This window comes from Notechis scutatus, chromosome 8, assembly GCF_049901735.1.
Source record: "Notechis scutatus isolate UNSWTSFEM ecotype Mainland chromosome 8, rNotScu1.2, whole genome shotgun sequence".
Taxonomy (NCBI): Eukaryota; Metazoa; Chordata; class Lepidosauria; order Squamata; family Elapidae; genus Notechis; species Notechis scutatus.
The window spans coordinates 17433232-17453706 of NC_142016.1; the positions used below are offsets into that span (position 1 = coordinate 17433232).

The 20475-nt window shown below is 44.8% G+C and overlaps 2 protein-coding genes across 3 annotated transcripts in view; one reads left to right on the forward strand and one right to left on the reverse strand.

Moving 5' to 3' along the window:
• LOC113419879 (beta-1,4-galactosyltransferase 3-like) overlaps window positions 1–16759 on the forward strand; it is a 36443-nt gene extending 19684 nt beyond the window's left edge. For both annotated transcript variants that reach the window (XM_026679477.2, XM_087970879.1), the window contains 6 exons: window positions 6476–6824; window positions 8233–8468; window positions 10022–10209; window positions 12637–12759; window positions 13732–13836; window positions 16194–16759. In XM_026679477.2, coding sequence (XP_026535262.1) covers window positions 6563–6824; window positions 8233–8468; window positions 10022–10209; window positions 12637–12759; window positions 13732–13836; window positions 16194–16344 — 1065 coding nt within the window. In that variant the 5' untranslated portion in view covers window positions 6476–6562 and the 3' untranslated portion in view covers window positions 16345–16759. The remainder of the gene's footprint in view (window positions 1–6475; window positions 6825–8232; window positions 8469–10021; window positions 10210–12636; window positions 12760–13731; window positions 13837–16193) is intronic.
• Window positions 13430–20475, reverse strand: part of LOC113419880 (dual specificity tyrosine-phosphorylation-regulated kinase 1B) — a 38855-nt gene continuing 31809 nt past the window's right edge. Inside the window, exon 12 of the transcript XR_015750479.1 lies at window positions 13430–14566. The gene's annotated coding sequence lies outside the window, so the exon portion shown is untranslated. The remainder of the gene's footprint in view (window positions 14567–20475) is intronic.

Genomic DNA, 20475 nt, shown 5'->3' on the forward strand with positions numbered 1-20475 from the left:
CAGGGCTACTATCGCGAGGTGCTACCTTTCCCATTCTCTGCCCGCTCCGGGTGGGATAACCGCCCATTCCACCAGAAGTGCAGCCACCTCGGCGGCCTGGGCCACGCAAGCCCCCATCGCCGATATTTGTCGGGCGGCCACCTGGACCTCCCGTCCCCGTTTATCAGACATTACAGAATAGATTCGTACGCCTCAGCGGAGGCCTCCTTTGGCCGACGGGTCTTACAGAGGGTCATCAGTGATCCGGAGGGGCCTTCGGACCAGACGGAGTCCCACCCGTAGGACAGCCCAGCTTTGGTATGTCCCAGTCTCTGGATGCTCCGGCGGCTCGAAGGAGAATGGGCGTTGGTTCTTACCTGATACGCCCCTTCTCGGCAGCCGCGAGGAGCATCCAGCCCCACCTAATTTCTCCGTCTGGTGGGGACTCTTTCTTCAGCCAAGGAGCCAATAGTAGATTAGAAAGATTTAATAACCTCTCTTCTCGTTATCTAAAAACTGGGGGGCGCTCCGCGATGTCACGTGAGGGGCGGAGCGTTCCTCATCTAAAGCTCAGCCTGCAAGAAGAGGACTGGAAGCATATCCCAGTCTCTGGATGCTCCTCGCGGCTCGCCGAGAAGGGCGTATCAGGTAAGAACCAACGCCCATTCCCAATATTACCTCTGCTTGGAGACTCAGAATGTGAGTTCAAGGAATAAGATCTCCCTAACAGGGCTGGCCTATGTTCTGGACACTTTTTTTTGATGGCGGTTGGATTGATGTTCTTGTGGAGATCCCAGGAAGAAGCAGGCAAAGGGGTTGGCTTTGGTGATTTTCAAGGAGCTTTAGATATTGTGACAGTTCTACCCGGTGGCTGCATGTTTAGAAAGCAGGGGAAGAAGGTTGGGGAGATAAATGCAGATTAGGAAGGTCAGCATGAACACAGGTCCATGAAGCATTTTCTCAAGCCTTTGTCTTAACTTGGGTAGCAGACCTATTGGGACTTTATTAATTTATTACCAGTTAATGAGCTATATCTTGTTCTATTGCATGTATTGAACAGTTTTATTTCATAAAGACCAACACGTTTCCTCAGTTTTATGAGGCCATTGTAAATTCCACACCAAAGTCCAACCTGGGCCTTGACTAATCGGTTTTGGGTGTGATATTATAGGATGAGAAGTTTTCGGGGAGCTTGGAGTAATAGAGGAATTCAATGCCACAAATATTGGATTTCATTCCATGTGAAGGAAGGAACACAGTTCATTGCTTTCATGAGCCAAAGGATCAAAGTCTTCGAAATCAAAAATATTTTCTTCTGTTCTGTTCTGAAAGAGAAAGAAGTCGCTTTTTCCAACTTGAAGGGTTTTCCCCCCGGTGTCTCTTTTTCTGAATCTCAGGGTTTCTCTTAGGTATGTTCTGTTTCAGTGATAGCACTTGAGATCACCTTCATCGAACATTGATCAGTTTAATTGACTTAAGGGAGCCTTTGTCTTTTCTAACGTCAGCATTCCAACTAACAAACTCCAAACCAATAAACTCTGAGACAGGCATTTTCTCAAAGTTCCATTTTATGAGAGTTGTCACATTGGCACATCTGGGAAAACCCGAATCTGAGAGTCCCGGGTTGTCCCTTCCCCATAGAAATTCAAAGATCCATCCCCTGCATCCATCAGTCCATCACGTGGTCCAATCAAACATTGCCCCAACTGGAGACATTCCCCTGGACACTCCTCCAGGTGCAGGGCAACATGTCCTTAACTTCTAAGAAAGAATGTTGTTGAACATTCAACAGTCCAACTCTCTATGAATCCCCCCTCCCAAATTCCCAGGCACTAAATGTGGCAGCCTCAAAGCTTCTAAGTGAAATATGGCTTCCAAGGCTGACATCTTTATTAGCAGCCCAGACTTGTGTAGCATTATTTGATTTGTATCTATTCCTCGCTGGCTTTGCTGATCACCACTACCTTACTTGCATCCTGTTCCTCTCTCTTTTGCTTTTGAAAGTGTGGATTAGGGATTTCACTGTGCTGTAGACAGGAAGCTATGTCAGGGCACAGAGCAAAGCTGAATAGACTGTGCAAAAAAGCTGGATGCTCAACATTTTGCATTTCAATACCCGGCTACAACCTTCCATTCCTTTTTCTGGGGCATGAACCACGATTACATGTAGGAGAAAAGAGACAGAGGGAGGGAGGGGAGAGGGAGAGAGAGAGAGAGACAGGGAGAGGGAGAGAGACAGAGAGAGTGATCCACATCCCTGCAGGATCTGTACTGATCTTTTTCACCTAACATTTTTCTTATTAGTTGGGAAGTCATGTCCGACCCACTGCAACTCCATAGATAACGTTCCTCCAGGCCTTCCTGTCCTCTACCAACATTTAGGCTCCAAAAATTACTCATTAATTACCCCACTTCAAGTCGTGGAGTTGCCGTTTCCAAAAGGAAGTCTGTGAAAGTGGAATTTATTTTGCATTAGTGTTCCAAATGACTTGACACATGACACAGGCAGATAAAAGTTTATCTCGACTGCTAATGAATGAAAAGCTATTCTTTCCTGATAGGCAATAAGATGAAAAGCTGTTTTGCAATACATATACAGTATATACATCCCTAATAATTTTCTGTATTTGCATACCAACTATAAAGTCAGTTTATGCTTTTTTTTTTTTTTTGCAGGTTATGCTGGAACATTTTTTTTTTAAAAAAAAGACTAAAAGCAGACAAAGGTGTAACATTCTACAGAAGTCTAGCTTGGGATAGCATTGCAATTTTTGAAGATGAAAAAGGATCTTGTTGGAATTAAAGAAGTTTCTTCGTATGCTAAGTTCCTTACTAAGTTTGGAACACAGCTGCTTTCTTACTAGAGGCTTAGAGTCAGGAATTGTGTGAGAGGTCTCCAAACAGCTGACAAGCTTTCTATAGCAAACTCTTACTACAGGTAATATTCTTTCTAAGGGAACAAGCCTTTTAGACATACTCATTCCTTTTGTTCCCCACATAATCCTGTGACGTCTTACTCAGAAATCTTTCCTGCCATTTCCTTGTTCCTTCTTAGTTGTTGCAAACTGGGCATGGTGTCAGGACACCTGTTGTGTCCAGTAGGGTAGGTGTAACCATGCAATCCTAGTGGGTCTCTTTGAACAGAAAAACAACACTGATGCTTGCAGCCAAGGAATTTGTCCTCCTTCCGTGTTGCAATCCAGTCCTTTGAGTAGAAACCTTGTCGTTTCCCTGGACTCCTGCAACTGGGCAAGCAAGGATTGAAGTCAAGGGCTTCGTATGGAAGGGTTGATCCTAAAGAACCCGAACTGCAACTTGGGGAAATCCAGAAGCAAACAAGTGTAGACTGCGCAAAGTAGGGCGCTAGGAAATACGACCCCAAAAGGACCAAGGTTTTCTGTTCCTTGGCCATTTAGCATCCTTTCCCCTCTTCGGTGCACATATTCAGGGGTGGGACTGCTGGGGGTTTGCAGGGGTTCGGGAGAGCCCCTAACTAAGATTCTGTGCAGTTTGGAGAACCCCCCAAATCCCACTCCTGGCTGGCCCCAACCCAGCCCTCCCCTCCCAGGAGCCCCCACGTGGCCCGTTTTGGATGCAGGTAAGTGCAGGGCGTGTGTGGAGGCTCAGGGAGGGTGAAAAACGGGCCTCCCGGAAGTTCAGGAAGGCCAGAAATGGGCCTGTTTCCAACTTCAAGAGAGCCTCCGGAGCCCAGGGAGGCCATTTTCGCCCTCTTGGAGGCTCGAGGAAAGCCTCGGGAGCCCGGGGAGGGCAAAAACACCCCCCCTTGCTGTGATGCAGGAGGCTGACCAGCCCACGCCCACCATAGCCACGCCCACCCAGCAACCGGGCAGAGAACCCATTGCTAAAATTTGTGAAGCCCACCCCTGTACATGTTTGCAACCATGTGTTTGTCTATCCATTTCCACCCTCCTCTCTTTTCCTGTGGGCATTTGGCATTTGACAAAGCAAAAAGACACTTCAGCCATGTGCCTCCTTCTTCCCTCAAGCGTGCTCTAAGGAGATTTCATCTCATCGGTAACATATTATTGCTGTTTTAAGGATGGACTGGGATTGCAGCAGGAACCCCAAGGATAGGAAGCGCAGAATAAAGGACTTTTTATGGTTGAAGTCCAACTGAAGTCGTTATCTGATACGAATCCAACTGTTTTAATTAGGGCCAATTAAAGAAGACAATGAAATGATCAAATCTCCATAAATTTTCTCCTAAGAAAAATTAATTGGTAAGTGGAAGGAGGGAATCTGTTTTTGGGTAATGTGAGCATGTACTGTGGTCTATTATCTTCTGACTGGAGGCTTTCCGGTTCTTTAAGGAGAGGATGCCTCTCATAACAGATGCTTAATTACAATATGTCATCATCCATCCTCATTTTAGCCATTGTCTATCCACTGCAGGATTGCAATAGCACTTATATACAGCTTCACAGTGCTTTACAGCCCTCTCTGAGCGATCTACAGAGTCAGCCTGTTGCCCCCAACAATCTGGGTCTTCATTTTACCCACCTCGGAAGGGTGGAAGGCTGAGTCAACCCTGAGCCTGGGGAGATTCGAACTGCCAAATTGCAGTCAGCTGGCAGTCAGCAGAAGGAGCCTGCAGTACTGCACTCAAACCACTGTGCCACCACGGCTCTTATGAAGGCGTCTTCCACATGTTTCCAACCAATATGGTCCTAAGCTTTCCTTTGCCAATTGGGCCCACAATACCTGCTGATGTTGTCGATCCATCTTGTTTTAGGTGTTTTGGGGGATGCTTTTTATCAATCCTGCGTAGCTTTTTCTCCGGTAATATCACTCTACTAACTAGAGCATATAAAACATTTGCTGGACCAATACTTGAATACAGCTCATCAGTCTGGAACCCACATTACATATCTGATATTAGTACAGTTGAGAAAGTCCAGAAATATTTCACAAGAAGAGTTCTCCACTCCTCTGCCCGTTGTAGAATACCTTATGCCACCAGACCTGAAATTTTAGACCTAGACAACTTAGAACTATGCTGCCTTTGGTTCGATCTAAGTATAGTATATAAAATTATATATTGCAATGTCCTACCTATCAATGTATACTTCAGCTTCAACCAAAACAGTACAAGAGCACTAAATAGATACAAACTAAAGATAAACCGCACCAAACTTGATTGCAGGAAATACGACTTCAGCAACAGAGTGGTCAATGTCTGGAATACTCTACCTGTGGTTTCTTCCCCAAACCCCAAAAACTTTAACCTTAGACTGTCTACTATTGACCTCACCCATTTCCTAGGAGTTCTGTAGGGGGCATGCATAAGCGCACCAAAACATGTCTACCGTCCCTGTCCTATTGTTTCTTTTATTTTTCTTATTTGTATCCATTTCATATATTGATAACCATGTTTATACTTATACCTGTTATCTAATAATTGTTTGACAAAATAAACAAATCAATAAATAAAATAAGTGGGATCCATTCTATGACTGCCTTGGTCCACCTGCTCTCAGTTCTTCTTGCTATGTGACCAACCCATTTCCATTTCCATTCTTTTACTCTCTTGATGATATCATATACTTTTGTTTGTCCTCTAATCCATGTGCAGGTCTTTCTAGCTTGTCTTGTGATGCCGAGCATGTATCTTTCCGTGGCTCTTTTGAGGCCACTCGTAGCTTTTGTGTCGATTGTGAGGTTAATGTCCATGTTTCACCGGCATATGTCAGAGCAGATAGCACACACTGATCGAAAACTTTTCAGGCAGAGGGGGGGGAGGCTGTTCTTGAAAATTATGCTTAGCTTGCTGAATGCCTCGTGGACCCACACAAACTCCTTCGCCTCATCAAGGCTCCAATCATACAAGGAGAATTAATATAAAAGAGAGAGATAGTGATAGATAGAAAGAGAGATAGAGGGTTTAAATTAGATAGATTAGATAGATATAGATTAGATATAGATATATATATAGAGAGAGAGATAGAGATATATAGATATGGATATGTGTGTGTATGTGTATACAGTATATATGTATGTTTGTATATGTATATTTGTGTGTATCAGAGATGGTATTCAGCAGGTTCTGACCAGTTCTGGAGAATCGGTTGTGGAAATTTTGAGTAGTTTGGAGAACCGGCCAATACCACTTCTGACTGGCCCCACCCCCATCTCTTCTCCGCCTCCCATTGAGTCCCAGCTGATTGGCTGGGTCTCCTTTGGTTGCCCTGCACAGGAGAACGGAGCTGGAAAGCAGGTTAGTGGGGTGGGAAAAGAATGGAGATTTTACAGTATCCTGCTGCCACGCCCACCAAGCCACGCCCACAGAACTTGTAGTAAAAAAAATTGAATCCCACCATTGGTATGTGTATGTGTGTGTGTGTGTGTGTGTGTATGAATAATTTATATATGTTTAAATCTGAGAGTGCTTCAGTAGGGAGCAACCTGTAGTTTCTTCAAATGTGGATGCATTTTTAACGGGCGATTCACTTAATTCACTCTTTTCCTCTCCCAACAGGTTGGTTTTTCCTCCGCCTTCCCAATTGCTGCCCCCGCATTTCAGCCCAGGGACGCCATGGACAGATGATCTTGGCTCTGCGCCGCCATGCTACAGATGCGTGGCCGCTACCTGCTCCTTTTCCTGGGGGTGCAGCTGGTGGTGATGGCCCTGCTGTACCGTGAGGGCTACCGGAAGCGCGTGGCTTATTTCTTAGGGATTTTTTGCAAAGGGGGCACTTGGACTATGCCGGATGGCTTCCCCAACGCGTCGCTGCCAGGGGATGTCTACGCTAACCTCAGCCTGATTGCTCGGCCTCCTCTGCCCCCCGAGGAACTTCCCTACTGCCCCGAAGTCTCACCTTTTCTTGGTAAGTGAGCCAAACATTCTGCAATGTTCAGTTCTCGTGACCTTCGGACCTAGAATTTTTGTTGCGAGGCTTAAAGTGTGTGGGTAAACAGAAAACACCAGTTTCCTCGAAAATGAGCCATAGTCCTCGACTATACTCGGGGCTGGCTAAGTTTAAAGGTTACTTTGTTGAAAGGGCAGCTATGGGGGTTGGAGAAGAAAAACGTGGAGGGAGAGGCAGGTGCTACAGCCAATATGAGAAGACCACGAGAAGCCTGCACAGGAACGGCCCTGTTGGAATTACTCATGTCAAGATCTGTGTAAACAGACTCCCCGCATCCTTCTATGCTCCCTGCCTCGGACCCAGGTTATTTTTCAGGCACAGAGTACAATATTGGAAGTCCTTATTTAGAAGGGGAAAAAAAGAGCCCAAACGCTCATATGTTGACGCTGGGCCACTCCTTGAGTTTGCTTGTCGTGCCCTTGCTAAAGTGGGACTCTGATGGAGAGGAGGAACAGCCATAGGGAGTGGAGGTGTGGCTCTGGAGGTTGTGGAGGAGGCTGGGGAAGGGCAGAGGCCAGCTGGGCAGTCAGAGGAAGAACCAGGCCCATCCCCTCTGCATCCTAGAACATGCAGGGAGGAACAGAGAAGGAAACAACTTGGCTTATGAGAGAGGAAGCGGCCATGATCCCCCTCATTGGTTGCAGCTGGGGAGAATAGTATATAAGAGAGACAGTTAAAACACAGCATTGCCAGAAGCAAAGCACCCATCCCCTATCCATCCTAGGGCAGGCAGGGAGGAGAGGATAAGGGAGAGATGTCGTCTACTCGGGAGGAGAGGGCCTTGGTCCTCTTCATGGGATGCAGGTATGACAAAACTGAATAAGAGTTTGGACCTGCATACTGGCAAACACTGGAAACAAAGTGTGTTTTATTTTGGGCTGAAGTTATCTTGGTTGGCGTCCTTCCAACAGACTCTGCCTTGTTATCTCCTTGCAGCTGGTAATTACTTATCCTGGTCTGTTGTGGAATTTCCTTCATTGTAGTTTGTTTTGTGTTTTTATTTCACCTCTATCTGCTCATTAAGTTCGGACTGTATTGCTTTCTTTTGAAGACTATTTTTGAATATGTTTTATCTCCAACTGAGAATTATTGAACAGTGGGGCCAAGTTGGAGGCATTAAAGGACATTTATTTACGTTTTGGATTTTGTTACATTTGTGTTACACTCCGGGTCATCACACTGCTGGTTCAAAGAGAGGATAGCAAGCCTCACCCTACTGCAGCCTGACACATTTTCTTCCTTGGTGTGTTGGCTAGGAATTCTGGGAGTTGAAGTCCAGTTGCAAGTTTGGAAAACGCTGCTCTAATTCACTGATTTATGGGGCAGTAGGAGAGAAACGGACTAATCCATCTCTGCTCGCGTGCAGGAGGGCCCATTCGAGTGACACTTCCCCTCGGATTGACGCTTGAAGCAGTCCTACGGAGGAATCCCTATGTGACCAAAGGGGGGCGTTACCACCCCCCCGACTGTGACGCCACTCACAAAACGGCTGTCATCATTCCTCACCGTAACCGGGAGCAACACCTCAAGTACCTGCTGTATTATTTGCACCCTTTCCTGCAACGACAGCAGCTCAGTTATGGCATCTATATCATCCATCAGGTATGGCATGGATTCAGAGGTGAAGCCGGGAACAAGCTCTCCTACGTTTGTCAGCACAGTTCTTGAAAGGAGACAAATGTTTGGAGATGAAAGCAAGGAAATAGAGAGCAGGGATATGGAGTAGGTGGAGCCATCACCATTTTTCCTGCTGTGGAAAACTAGTAGCAAAAGCACTTAGACTTGTATACCATTTCATAGTGCTTTACAGCCCTCTAAGCCAAGGGTCTTCAAACTTGGCAAGTTGAAGACTTGTGGACTTCAACTCCCAGAATTCCTGAGCTAACATGACTGGAGGTGGAATTCTGGGAGTTGAAGTCCACAAGTCTTAAAGCTGTCAAGTTTGAAGACCTCTGCTCTAAGCGGTTTACAGAGTCAGTCTCTTGCCCCCCCAACAATCTGGGTCCTCATTTTTACCAACCTCAGAAGGATGGAAGGCTGAGTCTACCTCGAGCCGGTCGGGATCGAACTGCCAAAGCTGTTGGCAGCCGGCAGTCAGCAGAAGTACCCTGCAATACTGCATTCTAACCACTGTGCCACCACTGATCTAAGATTTCTTCGTGCTGGGCACAGAGGAAGTATGAAAAGGAGATTAGTAACTCGGCTTTAATTTTGCTAGGTCAGTGTTTCTCAACTTTGGCAGCTTTATAATATTAGCTGGGGAATTCTAGGAGCTGAAGCCCTTACATCTTAAAGCTGCCAAGGCTGAGAAGCACAAGTTGATCTGGAAAGGCTTTCCACCCTACTAGCCATAAATATTGTTCTAGAAATCCAACTACTTCCTGAATTTTCAGCCTTGAAGGACTTGACAGTTGGAAATAAGAGTTCACACAAAGCTGCTTGTATAAAATTAGGCCGCAATCAGAGGTAATAGCAGAAGATTGCAGGAGTTACTCCTCTAAACCCCAAAGTGCATGATGCTCTGCAGAACTTTTAACAACTTAATTGTTAAAAAAAACTAGAACCAAACAAAGATTCCAAGGGAAATCAGGAATCAAAATTTAGATTACACATCCAAATTTTAAATAAAGGAGAACTGGGACTAGGAACTGAAAATCAAGGTGTGACCAGTATCTAGTACAGTGGTACCTCGGTACTCAGTGTTAATTTGTTCTGGGAGACACAATGAGTACCGACAATGAGGAGTAGCAAAAAAAAAATTCCCATAAGGAATAATGTGGGGAGTCACAAGGAACTGATGACAAGTTCTAGCTTATGTGATGAGTATCAAATACGCAATGAGCACTGGGACAAAGTTTTCACATCAAAATGTGTTGAGTACCAAAGGTATCCCCTCTTCTAGTTACCTTGAAGAGGGGAGAGATGAACTGTATAATCTGGGCTGCAGACCATAATGTCAGGCTGTGAAGTGGAATACCGTAAGCATGGCCTGGTTCTTGTGGAAATATGGCCGATGGATATGTGACTGATCTGATCTGATGCAAAGCCTATTGGCTGTTGGACTAGATGCACGATTCAATCACTCTTAAGGAAACCCCATTAATCTCAATTGCTGGTCCATGTCAATTGTTTGGTTACCCTCTTCTTTCTCCCAGACTGAAAGTTATACTTTTAATCGGGCCAAGCTTTTGAATGTGGGCTTCAAGGAAGCTATGAAAGACGAGGATTGGGACTGCATATTCTTCCACGATGTGGATCTCATTCCGGAGGACGACCGAAATATTTATACGTGCGATCAATTTCCGAAACATGTGGCTGTTGCCATGGACAAGTTTGGCTACAAGTAAGCGTTAAGCTTAAGGCTAGTGATATTTCTTTCCTAAGTAGGCAGCCGCTTCCCCTTCCCCTGTTCTAATGCTCTTTTTGGAAACAAAATGGTATTCAGAAAGGGAGCTTTCTTTCAAATTCCACCTAGAAATAAGGTGCAATTTCAGTGATTAAAGATCAGGAAACCCTGAGTTTAAATCCTTCCTCAAGCCATAGAACTTAGTGGCTGGAAGTCATTGTTTCCCCAGCTTATTTCATTTCTTGTTTTTTTCTTTAAATTCCTTTCCATTTCTGTTTTGGAAATAGGGTGCAATTTGAGTGACTAAGGCCAAGAAACCCTGGGTTTATATCCTTGCTCAGCCATAAAATGTACCCGCTGGCAGTCATTTGTTTCCCAGCTTATTTCTTTTGCTTGATTCTTTTTACTTTATTTGGCTTCCCATGAAAATGGATGCTTGACAGTCCAGCCCCCAAATCCAGGAACACAGCCCTGAACTCGGAACCTTGCAAAAAACACCAATAGAGTTAGGAGTAAACTGATGTCCACGGGGAGTGTGTTCCACAGGGCAGGTACAACAACAGAAAAGGCTCCTTTGCTGGTCCCGCCAGATCATATTCCTTAGCTGCTGGATCTGTAAAGGGCCTCTTCTGCCAGATCTAACAGGGTGAGGCAGTCTCACAAATGATCACCGACTCTTTCATTTGCACCCAGAAAAATACCAGCAAGCAGTGCAGCTTGCAGAGCAGAGATGTAATGTGTGGACACCGAGGGGCTCTCGTAACTACCCTGCCCTTCCATATTTTGAACCAGCCACAGTTTCTAGATTGGTGCCATAGGAACAGGGTGGATAAAAATCGATTTAAAAAAAAAAAAAGGATTTTTAAATTTTAAATTGGATTTTTAAAAAAATAAATCCAGATTTTTTTCTATCAAATTTATTTTAATAAAATGCTTTTGGAGTAAAAATCTATCTAAAGATAGTTTTCTATTTAAGATACATTAATAATGTGATCACCCAGGGTGGGATACAAAATGAACACAGTCACAGCAAACAGGTGAAACCCCTTTTATTCCTTCACTTTGCTTCCAAGCTCCAAATTTCCTTGACGGAAGACAAAAAACTCCCACACAAACAGTTACAAGAAGAAGGAAAAAACAACACAAACCAGGCAAGGGCTGGAGGACGTCCACAGATAACACATACTGGGAAGGATGCCAAACTCAGAGAGGAACCATAAACTAGAAATATTTCCACGCTTTGTTTCCAGCACTTGCCTATACGCAAGTCTGTCCTCTTATTCAGTTGTCACAGCTGCAGCCCATGAAGAGAATCAAGGCCCTCTCCTCCCAAGCAGACCACGTCTCTCCCTTATCCTCTCTTCCCTGTGTGCCCTAGGATGGAGAGGGGATGGGCCTGGGTCTTCCTCTGACTGCTCAGCCAGCCTCTGCCCTTCCCCAACCTCCTCCCCAACCTCCGGAGCCACACCTCCACTCCCTGTTGGCTCTTCCTCTTCTCCCTCAGAGTCAGTTTCCACCAGGGGCATGGCAAATAATTTAGTTTATTCAGCATGAAATGGAGCTTAGTTATGCAGCATGAGGCTGTATATTCTGCAATATTTTCATTTTTGATAAACTCATTCAATGAATCCAAGCCCCTGCAAGCTAACTAGGAAAGCTTTATTTTGTTTGCAAATAATAATATTAAAGACTCTAGCTACCAGCAAGAATGAGTCCTTACATTTAAAGGCCACCTGTCATTTCAGATCCATCCTGGCGGGGCCTGTTAGCGGGCATCCACTCACCTGCTGCATCACCAGCCATCCCATTAAAGTGACTGGGACTGTCGGTGAGTCAACAGCAGGTCAGAGGAGGAGCCGCTGAGGGACAGAGATGACAGTTGTTCTAAAAATTTATTATTTAAATCGAGTTGATTCAAATCAAGCCTTTTTACTAGTGATTCAAATTATGATTTAAATCGGCTTGATTTAAATCAAATCCACCCTGCATAGGAACCATCGGTTATAGCCTTGAACTCTAGAGGAAAGGTGATAAAAATGCCTCGTTAGATGGGAAATCTTATTGACTGTATTGGCTTGTCTGTCTAGCAGAGAGGAAAAGGAAGGTGCTTTCCATCAAACAAGTGGAGGAGGGATTTTTAGATATCCTGGAATATGAGTTATCAGCCTATCCATCTTACGATCAACCTCAAGACAGGGGACAGTCGGAAGCAAGTGCCGTTTATGATGGGCAGCGTATGATGAGACTGCCTTGAAGGCCACGATGGTGCAAACGCCGCAGGGCCTTTTATCCCTTTGGTGGGAACCAAGTCTCAACGAACCTTCTCACTAACAAAATTGTGAGTTGGGGTGGGAATGTCAGCCCACAGGTTGCTGCGCCAGTTCTAAGGTCTTGCAACGTTCTCCTTCCTCGTTCTTCTGGCAGGCTTCCCTACAAGACGTATTTTGGAGGGGTTTCGGCACTTAGTCCAGAGCAATATATGAAGATGAATGGATTTCCTAACAACTACTGGGGCTGGGGTGGTGAAGATGATGACATCGCTGTCAGGTATGACTTTTATTGACAGGTCGGTTGCCATCTGGGCTGGAAGCAGTTACTCCAAGGAAGGACAATAGCAATAGCGCTTAGACATACATACCACTTGACAGTGCTTCACAACCCTCTCTAAGCAGTTTAGAGGGTCAGCCTACTGCCCCCAACAATCTGGGTCCTCATTTTACCCACCTGGGAAGGATGGAAGGCTGAGTCAACCTTGAGCCTGGTGGGATTTGAACTGCCAAATTGCAGGCAGTCAGCAGAAATAGCCTGAAGTACTGCACTGTAACCACTGCGCCACGTGGCTCAATCCCCAAACACTATTAAGAAGTTAGCGGTGATTAATAAGATACATCAATACGCAGAAATGATTAAACTATTTTATTAAAAACAGGGAAGAAGAATATTTTACAATATATGGAATATATGGTATAACTGGTTAAAAAAGAAGTGGAGTAAAAATGTTTTGTAAAAATGACAAATGAAATCGCAAAGAAGAATGTGATATATGACAAATATGTGTATATATGTAAAGTAATGTAGGTAGATAAGTATTGTATTTTAATAGTAATATAACAAGGAATTAGTAAATTAGTTATAGACACACTTATGGTAAATAAACTTAATTGTTACTAAAGGATATGTACATTGCTATGACATCGCTGTAAAATGTGACAACTTGTTTTCTTTTTTTAATTTTTTGAAACTTTTAATAAACATATATTTTTTTTTAAAAAGAAGCCAGTAGAAAAATTATAGGAGATGTATTCCTACTTTCATGTGAGACTCCTTTATGTAGGCAATTAAGGCAGCAAATGTTTTGTCTGTTTGCTCCCATTCTTCCTAGGCAGATTAAAAAGCCAGTTTCCACCTGGTGGTGTGCTAGTGGGGTAATCCCTGGGTGTATCTTTGATTCTAGAAGCAGCCATACCTGTTGCGATCACTTGCTAGCCTCTGCTAATGTTGATCCTTCCCCTCCTTCAGGGTAGCCCTAAGTGGGATGGTGATCTCTCGCCCGTCTATTCAGTATGGCCGTTATCGCATGATCAAACACGGGCATGACAAGGGCAATGAACAGAATCCCAAGAGGTGAGTAGAAATATTGAAGAAGAATTTGTAGACGGAAACTGCTCCCAGCATCAGGTGCAGTTCGCCTGTCCCATACTATTCCTCCTCTTCTTTTTCTGCTGCTCTGCCATTCTTCTGTTCATAACAGCCATGACATTTGCAGAATCTTCTAAGCCTGGATATAGACCTCACTATAGAGGTACTAGAGGGACGTGGTGGCTCAGTGGCTAGGACGCTGAGCTTGTTGATCAGAAACCTCGGCACTTCGGTGGTTTGAATCCCTAGCACCGCGCAATGGAGTGAGCTCCCGTTACTTGTCCCAGCTTCTGCCAACCTAGCAGTTCGAAAGCACATAAAAAATGCAAGTAGAAAAATAGGCGGTGGGAAGGTAACAGTGTTCTATGCGCCTTTGGCGTTTAGTCATGCTGGCCACATGACCATGGAGACGTCTTCGGACAGCGTGGCTCTTCGGCTTTGTAACAAAGATGAGCACCTCCCCCTAGAGCCAGAAATGAGTAGCACGTATGTGCAAGGAGAACTTTTACCTTTACCTTTACCTTATAGAGGTTCTACCGTGAATAACTTTCAGAGAACAATTTTGTTGGGTAGATGTAGCAGTCAAGGGAACTGGTCAGGTAGCCCCCCAAATTCAGTTGTTCATTTATCTTAAGTCCGTACTCTCTGATGGAAAGTTGTCAGCTTGTCGGGAATTGAAGTATCACATAAGGGTAAACTGACACCACGAAGAAATCTACAGAGAAATGGAAGGACAAGAAAATACAGCATAGTCAGACTTTTTTTTTAGTCCCCCTTGATTGTTAATATGTTTCTTGCAGAGCAGATCTTGCCAGAATGCTTTTCTTGTGCAAAATAATATGGACTAGAAACCTATAGCCATTAGAATAGCAAATGTAAAAATTTAAAACTTTGGCCTTTTTTGTCTTTTTTGCCTATTGTAATGGAAGCCATAATTGGTAGTAATCATCTGTCTGGTTCTAAAAGCAGTAACCCTATAGCCATCTTTTCTGCTTCATTTGCAATATGGCATAATCCCTTCTATCTATAGGTCTGGTTTGTTGTTTGGCCCCCGTTTCTTTCCCCCTTGAATTCTTTGTCTTTACCAGTACAGGTAATCCTTGTTTAATGACTGCCTTGTCTAGTGACCGTTCACAGTTACAGCAATATAGCACTAGCATTTAGACTTATATATCGCTTCACAGTGCTTTACAGCCCTGTCTAAGCAGTTTACAGTCAGCCTATTGCCCCCAACAATCTGGGTCCTCATTTTATCAGAAGGATAGATGGAACTTTATGGCTAATGCTCACATTTACAATTTTTATGGGTCAAAAAAAAAAAAAAAAAAGCAAAGCAAAGCTGACGGAAGATAAACACAGTCATGGTTTCACCTAGTGACCACTTCACATAATGACTGAATTGCCAGTCCCAATTAGGGTCACTTCACAAGGACTACCTGTAGCAATTCTCCCACTTCCTAGCCATTGATTCCAACCCTTTCCTTATTTGTTCCTGAATTTTAGCTGTAATCTGTTTTCAGATTCCATACAGTTGTCTTTGGGGAGGTGGGGGGGGGGAATACTAACATGACTGGTTCGGGATTTATTGCTTAAAACGAACGTCTCCATTCTCAGCTTTTGTTGCAAACTGTTAAAAGCATTAGGGATTTGTGATAGAGGATGCCTAAAGCCGTGATGGCAAACCTGTGGCACGCAGAGCCATTTCTGCTGGCAAGCTTACCTCACTACACATGCACGCATCTCACAGCTGATTTTCAGCCAGTTTGGGGCCTTTTTCGGCCTCTCAGAGGAAGGCTTCTGCAGGCTTTGCAGGATGAAAACTAGGCCCGCTTCATCACTTCCTGTTTTTCCGGAAATACCGGAAGTGATGAAACGGGTCTAGTTTTCGGCCTGCAAAGCCTGCAGAAACCTTCCTCAAGTGTCTGGGAGGCCAAAAAAGGCCTCAAAACGGCGGAAAATCAGCTGTGAGGCACAGTGCAGGTAAGAGGGCAGGGTGGGTGGGGATTGCACGCGCATGCATAGGGGGCTTGGGTGGGCACGCATTGCCTTCTGGGTGCTGGCACGCAAGTGCGAGCATGCAAGCGCGCACACAGTTTTTGGCACAGGAGCCCAAAAAGGTTAGCCACCACTGGCCTAAAGCTTCTCTCAATTTGTAAATACGGGAAGCTGTTGATCATAGACTCATATGGGCTGGGAGGGGCCTTGAAGGTGTTCTAGTCCCACCCCCTGCTCAAGGCAGGAGGCCTTATGTCAAATGGCTGTCCAGTCTTCTGGAGCGGGGCAGAGAGACGAGAGAGAAGGAAGAAGTTAAGGCCTCGATTCTTCCCATATGTCTCCTGCAGATTTAACTTGCTGGCCAAGACGAGGAGGACATGGAAACAAGACGGTATGAACACCCTGGAGTATCAGCTGCTCTCCAAGGAACTCCACCCTCTCTACACCAATATCACTGTGTTCATTGGGACTGAGAAAGGCATGCAGCACACTACATGATGCATATCCGGCAGAGTGGCCCTGGGGACAGGAGCCCCACCCTGCCACTTCTTCTGGAGGGACCAAACCAAAGATTCCACCGAGGGATATTCTTGTCCAGAGTTGGGTGGCTGTATCATATTCTGACCGCAGAGTCCAGCCAGGATGCTGCGAGCAACAGCCCTGCAGTGACCGAATGAGGATTTTACACAGCCTCCCCCTCAGCCGCCCCACTCCTTTACTCCAATTTTGGGGGCCTTTTTAACCCTGGGGATTGAGGTGGCTTCTGACGTTTCCTGGGATGCCTTCTGAACTTTGCCTTGGAGGAGCGGCACTGAAATCACAAGGGGGGGGGGCTCCCTTAAGCAATCCGAATTTTCAGAGCTGTTGTGCCAGGGTTGGCTTTTTTTCTTATTAAAGTGCAATTTATTTTAAACGTAATGGCCAAGTGGCAGGTTTTTTCCCCCTCCACCCCCCTGGAATCTGGTTCTGGAAGGAAATAGCAATAGCACTTAGACTTATTTACCGCTTTATAGTGCTTTACAGCCCTCTCTTAAGTGGTTTACAGAGTCAGCCTATTGCCCCCAACAATTTTGGGTCCTCATCTTACCCACCTTGGTAGGATGGAAGGCTGAGTCAAACCTTGAGCCTGGTGAGATTTGAACTGCCAAATTGTAGGCAGTCGGCAGTCAGCAGAAGTAGCCTGCAGTACAGCATTCTAACCACTGCGCCACCACGGCTCTTATGAAGGCCTCTTCCACATGTTTCCAACCAATATGGTCCTAAGCTTTCCTTTGCCAATTGGGCCTGCAATACTTGCTGATGTTGTCGATCCATCTTCTTTTAGGTCTGCTTTTTATCAAGCGGGATCCATTCTATGACTGCCTTGGTCCACCTGCCCTCAGTTCTTCTTGCTATGTCTGAGGGAGTCTGATCTCCCGAACGAGTGATGCTCTTTGCATGGAGAGAAGCTGGGCCACGTTTAGCTAGAAGGCGAGACATCGGCTGAGAACCAGCACTAGTGGCTCCATTTGTGGAGCTGACTGCAGGCGGACACATTAACACAAGGGTAGTTTCTGCCGAAGCGTGGTGCTAGGGGAACAACAGGCTTGCTTTAGTAGGGCCCTGATCAGTGTTTCTCAAGGTCAACAACTTTACGTGGACCATGCTGGCTGGGGAATTCTGGGAGTTGAAGACCAGCCATTTTAAAATTGCTGCGGTTGAGAAATGCTAGTATAGATGAGCATGGTAAATAATTAACACTAGCTTCAGCTTCTTGGTTTTTTTGCAAACACGGTGGCTCCGAAAACACCTTTGTTTTTCATTCGTCTGTACCTGTGCTGAATATGGCACTCTGGTTTGGTTTTACCCCTTTCAGATAGTAATCCCAAAAGTGCTTTTTCAAGAGGTAGCTGGGCTTTCTGTTTTTTCCCCCCCTTTGAAGACATTTCACTTCTCATCCAAGATGCTTCTTCAGCTCTGTCCAGGAAAAAGAGCTGAAGAAGCTTCTTGGATGAGAAGTGAAACATCTTCACAGGAAAAAAACAAAAATCAGAAAGTCCAGTTGCCTCTTGAAAAAGCACCTTTGGGACAACCATGACTTGGATGACTGAGAATCTCCATGGACTTTCAGGTGGTAAGTTTCAAAGGAGTCTGGCCAGTTCTGAGTTCACATAAATACGAGGTGATTCCTGCCATTAACAATATGTGGTCAAACATGCAGGATATCTAACAGTTCCTAACTCGGCAAACTGATACTCAGCTATTTAAAAAAACAACAACAACCACACACACAATTTCTAGCTTTTGTCATTTGAGTAAACTCCCGTTTGTTCTATCACCCTTGAAAATGAGCGAACAGACCACTTTGCACTTCCCAAGGGAGTGGGTGGCGATAATCTTGCAATACAGATTTCCATCTGTTACCATTTTGTGGCCACCTTCAATTTTTCTCTCTCTCTTCTGCTGCTAAGAGATTATGGATTTCCCTCCTCCCCCCAAAAAACTGTCTTGCAATGAACACAGCGGTGGCCTTTATGAATAGATTGTATTTTTAGCATTTCTGTTATGCAAAAAACTCCACAGGTCAGTTTTCACAAGAGGAACTTGTACTTACTCAGAAGATGGATCTAGACCAGCATATACATCTGCTGGGGCACAAGGACCACGTATCATCCAGGTACTGATGTAAGAGAGCGCGAAGCGAAAGGAATGTGTTTTCTGACATAGTTGGGAGCAGAACGGTAGCCTGACTGGAGAAGCAGTCTGAATTTTGTTAGCTTTATAGCAGTGGTCCCCCATTCCTAGTCCATGACCAGCAGTGGGCCGTGGCATGCCAGAAACAGGGCCACGGAAACAAGCGAAGCCCCATCCACGGGATGCAGGCAGCATGTGAAACTATGCCCGCCTCCCTGGTTTCGCAGAAAAACTTATCTCCATGGAACCGATTCCTGGTGCCCAAAAGATTGGGGACTGCTCTGTAGCACATCAGCAAGTTCACTATCCTGTTAAGTGGCTTCCATGATGTTTACATATTTATTTTCAAAAAGGATACTTTTTTTAAAAAAAAATGAAGAAGACAGCTTAAAAGGAAACTGAACAAAGTCAGGAAATCAAAACAGAAACTTGAATATAACCTGTACTTCAAAATAGGGAAGTTTGAAAGGATTCCAGCGTGATGAATAAGCTCATCAAGGAAGCAATAAAACTTAAGAAAACTTCCTTCAACAAAACGGTATTACTCAAATTGAGGGCAGGAGACAGGAGGGAATAATCTGGTGCAAGAAATGTAATTTGGTGGCTAGGACAATGGGAACAATCTGGGGAATATTGGCAGCATAAAGACTTTTAACAGGAATGATTCGAAATCCTGGACTGAGCCAAATGTGGCTTGCTTTGCTTTGGGTTAGGGTTTTGTGAACACACCTATTGTCTGTGTTTTAGATGCCCTTAAAAATATAGCCAGAGACCTTTTGTGCTCCTAGTTGGCAAGTTAGATAGACTGTTGAAAAACTGAATTCCTCAACTCTCTTCACTATTAAAAACATCAGACCTTTTCAGGATGGATTTTTTTTTTAAAAAAAGGAGGTGAATAAAGGTAGAGATGTGTTAACATGTACTGATCTTTAACAAAACATTGAGCCCAAATATCCATGCTGCTGCTATCTATTATCATTTATTGCAGATGGAAATTGGAAAGTAACCAATGGTTACCAATGGATTCCTTAAAAAGGAAACTGCTTGTTCAAATTGACATGACAAGTTTTGCTGAAGAATGATTTTTGCTTCTGCAGAGACAACTTCTGCCTTGCTATTATTTTTTGCTTTAAAATGTTTTGAGCATATTAAATAAGCATTGCGGTTCAGAAGATTTGAAGCTCCTGTGGAAACGCTGCTTGCTCATGGGACAAAATGATGGCTCTCCTAAGGTGTTTACAAAAGCAGCAGGGCAGAAATAAACCTAAGGAAGGGAAACCTGCAAATGTCACTATTAAGGTTTCTAATCTAAAGAAGTTTGAAATTGGAGGGATGAGGTAGCCATGCCAATTAAAAACTGCCCTGCTATCTTTTCATACCAATGCATCGTCCCCAATACATATGTACAGGTAATCCTTGACTTACAAGCATTCGTTTAGTGACCGTTCAAATTTACAACAACATTGAAAAAAGGGACTTAGGATTGCTCCTTGCACTTACAACCATCATAGCATCCCTATAGTCATGAGATCAAAACTTGGTCACTTGGCAACCGGCATGTATTTACGATGCTAGCAAGCGTCCCAAGCAGTGGTAGTATTCTGGTTCTGGCGAGCCGATAGCAGCGATGAGCAGCGGAGACTGAACCGCTTGGGCCCACTCGCCCGCCCAGGCTCCCATAGTCATTTTATCCGCTGAATTTGAAGCGCAGCTGCTTTGCGCAGCACAGAATAGTGCCACGCGGCAGCTGCTGAAGCGACTGGGATTGTGCAGGCTTGCAGGAAGTGAGTTAGAACGCCTCTGCCTGCGCAAAGTGTGCCTTTGCACGTGCGCGCAAAGTGTGTGCACATGCACAAAGCGCGCCCACCAAGCCACGCCCACCAAACTGGTGGCAAAAATATTTGAATCCCAGGGGTCATATGATCAATATTTAGGATCTTCCCAGCCAGCTTTCAA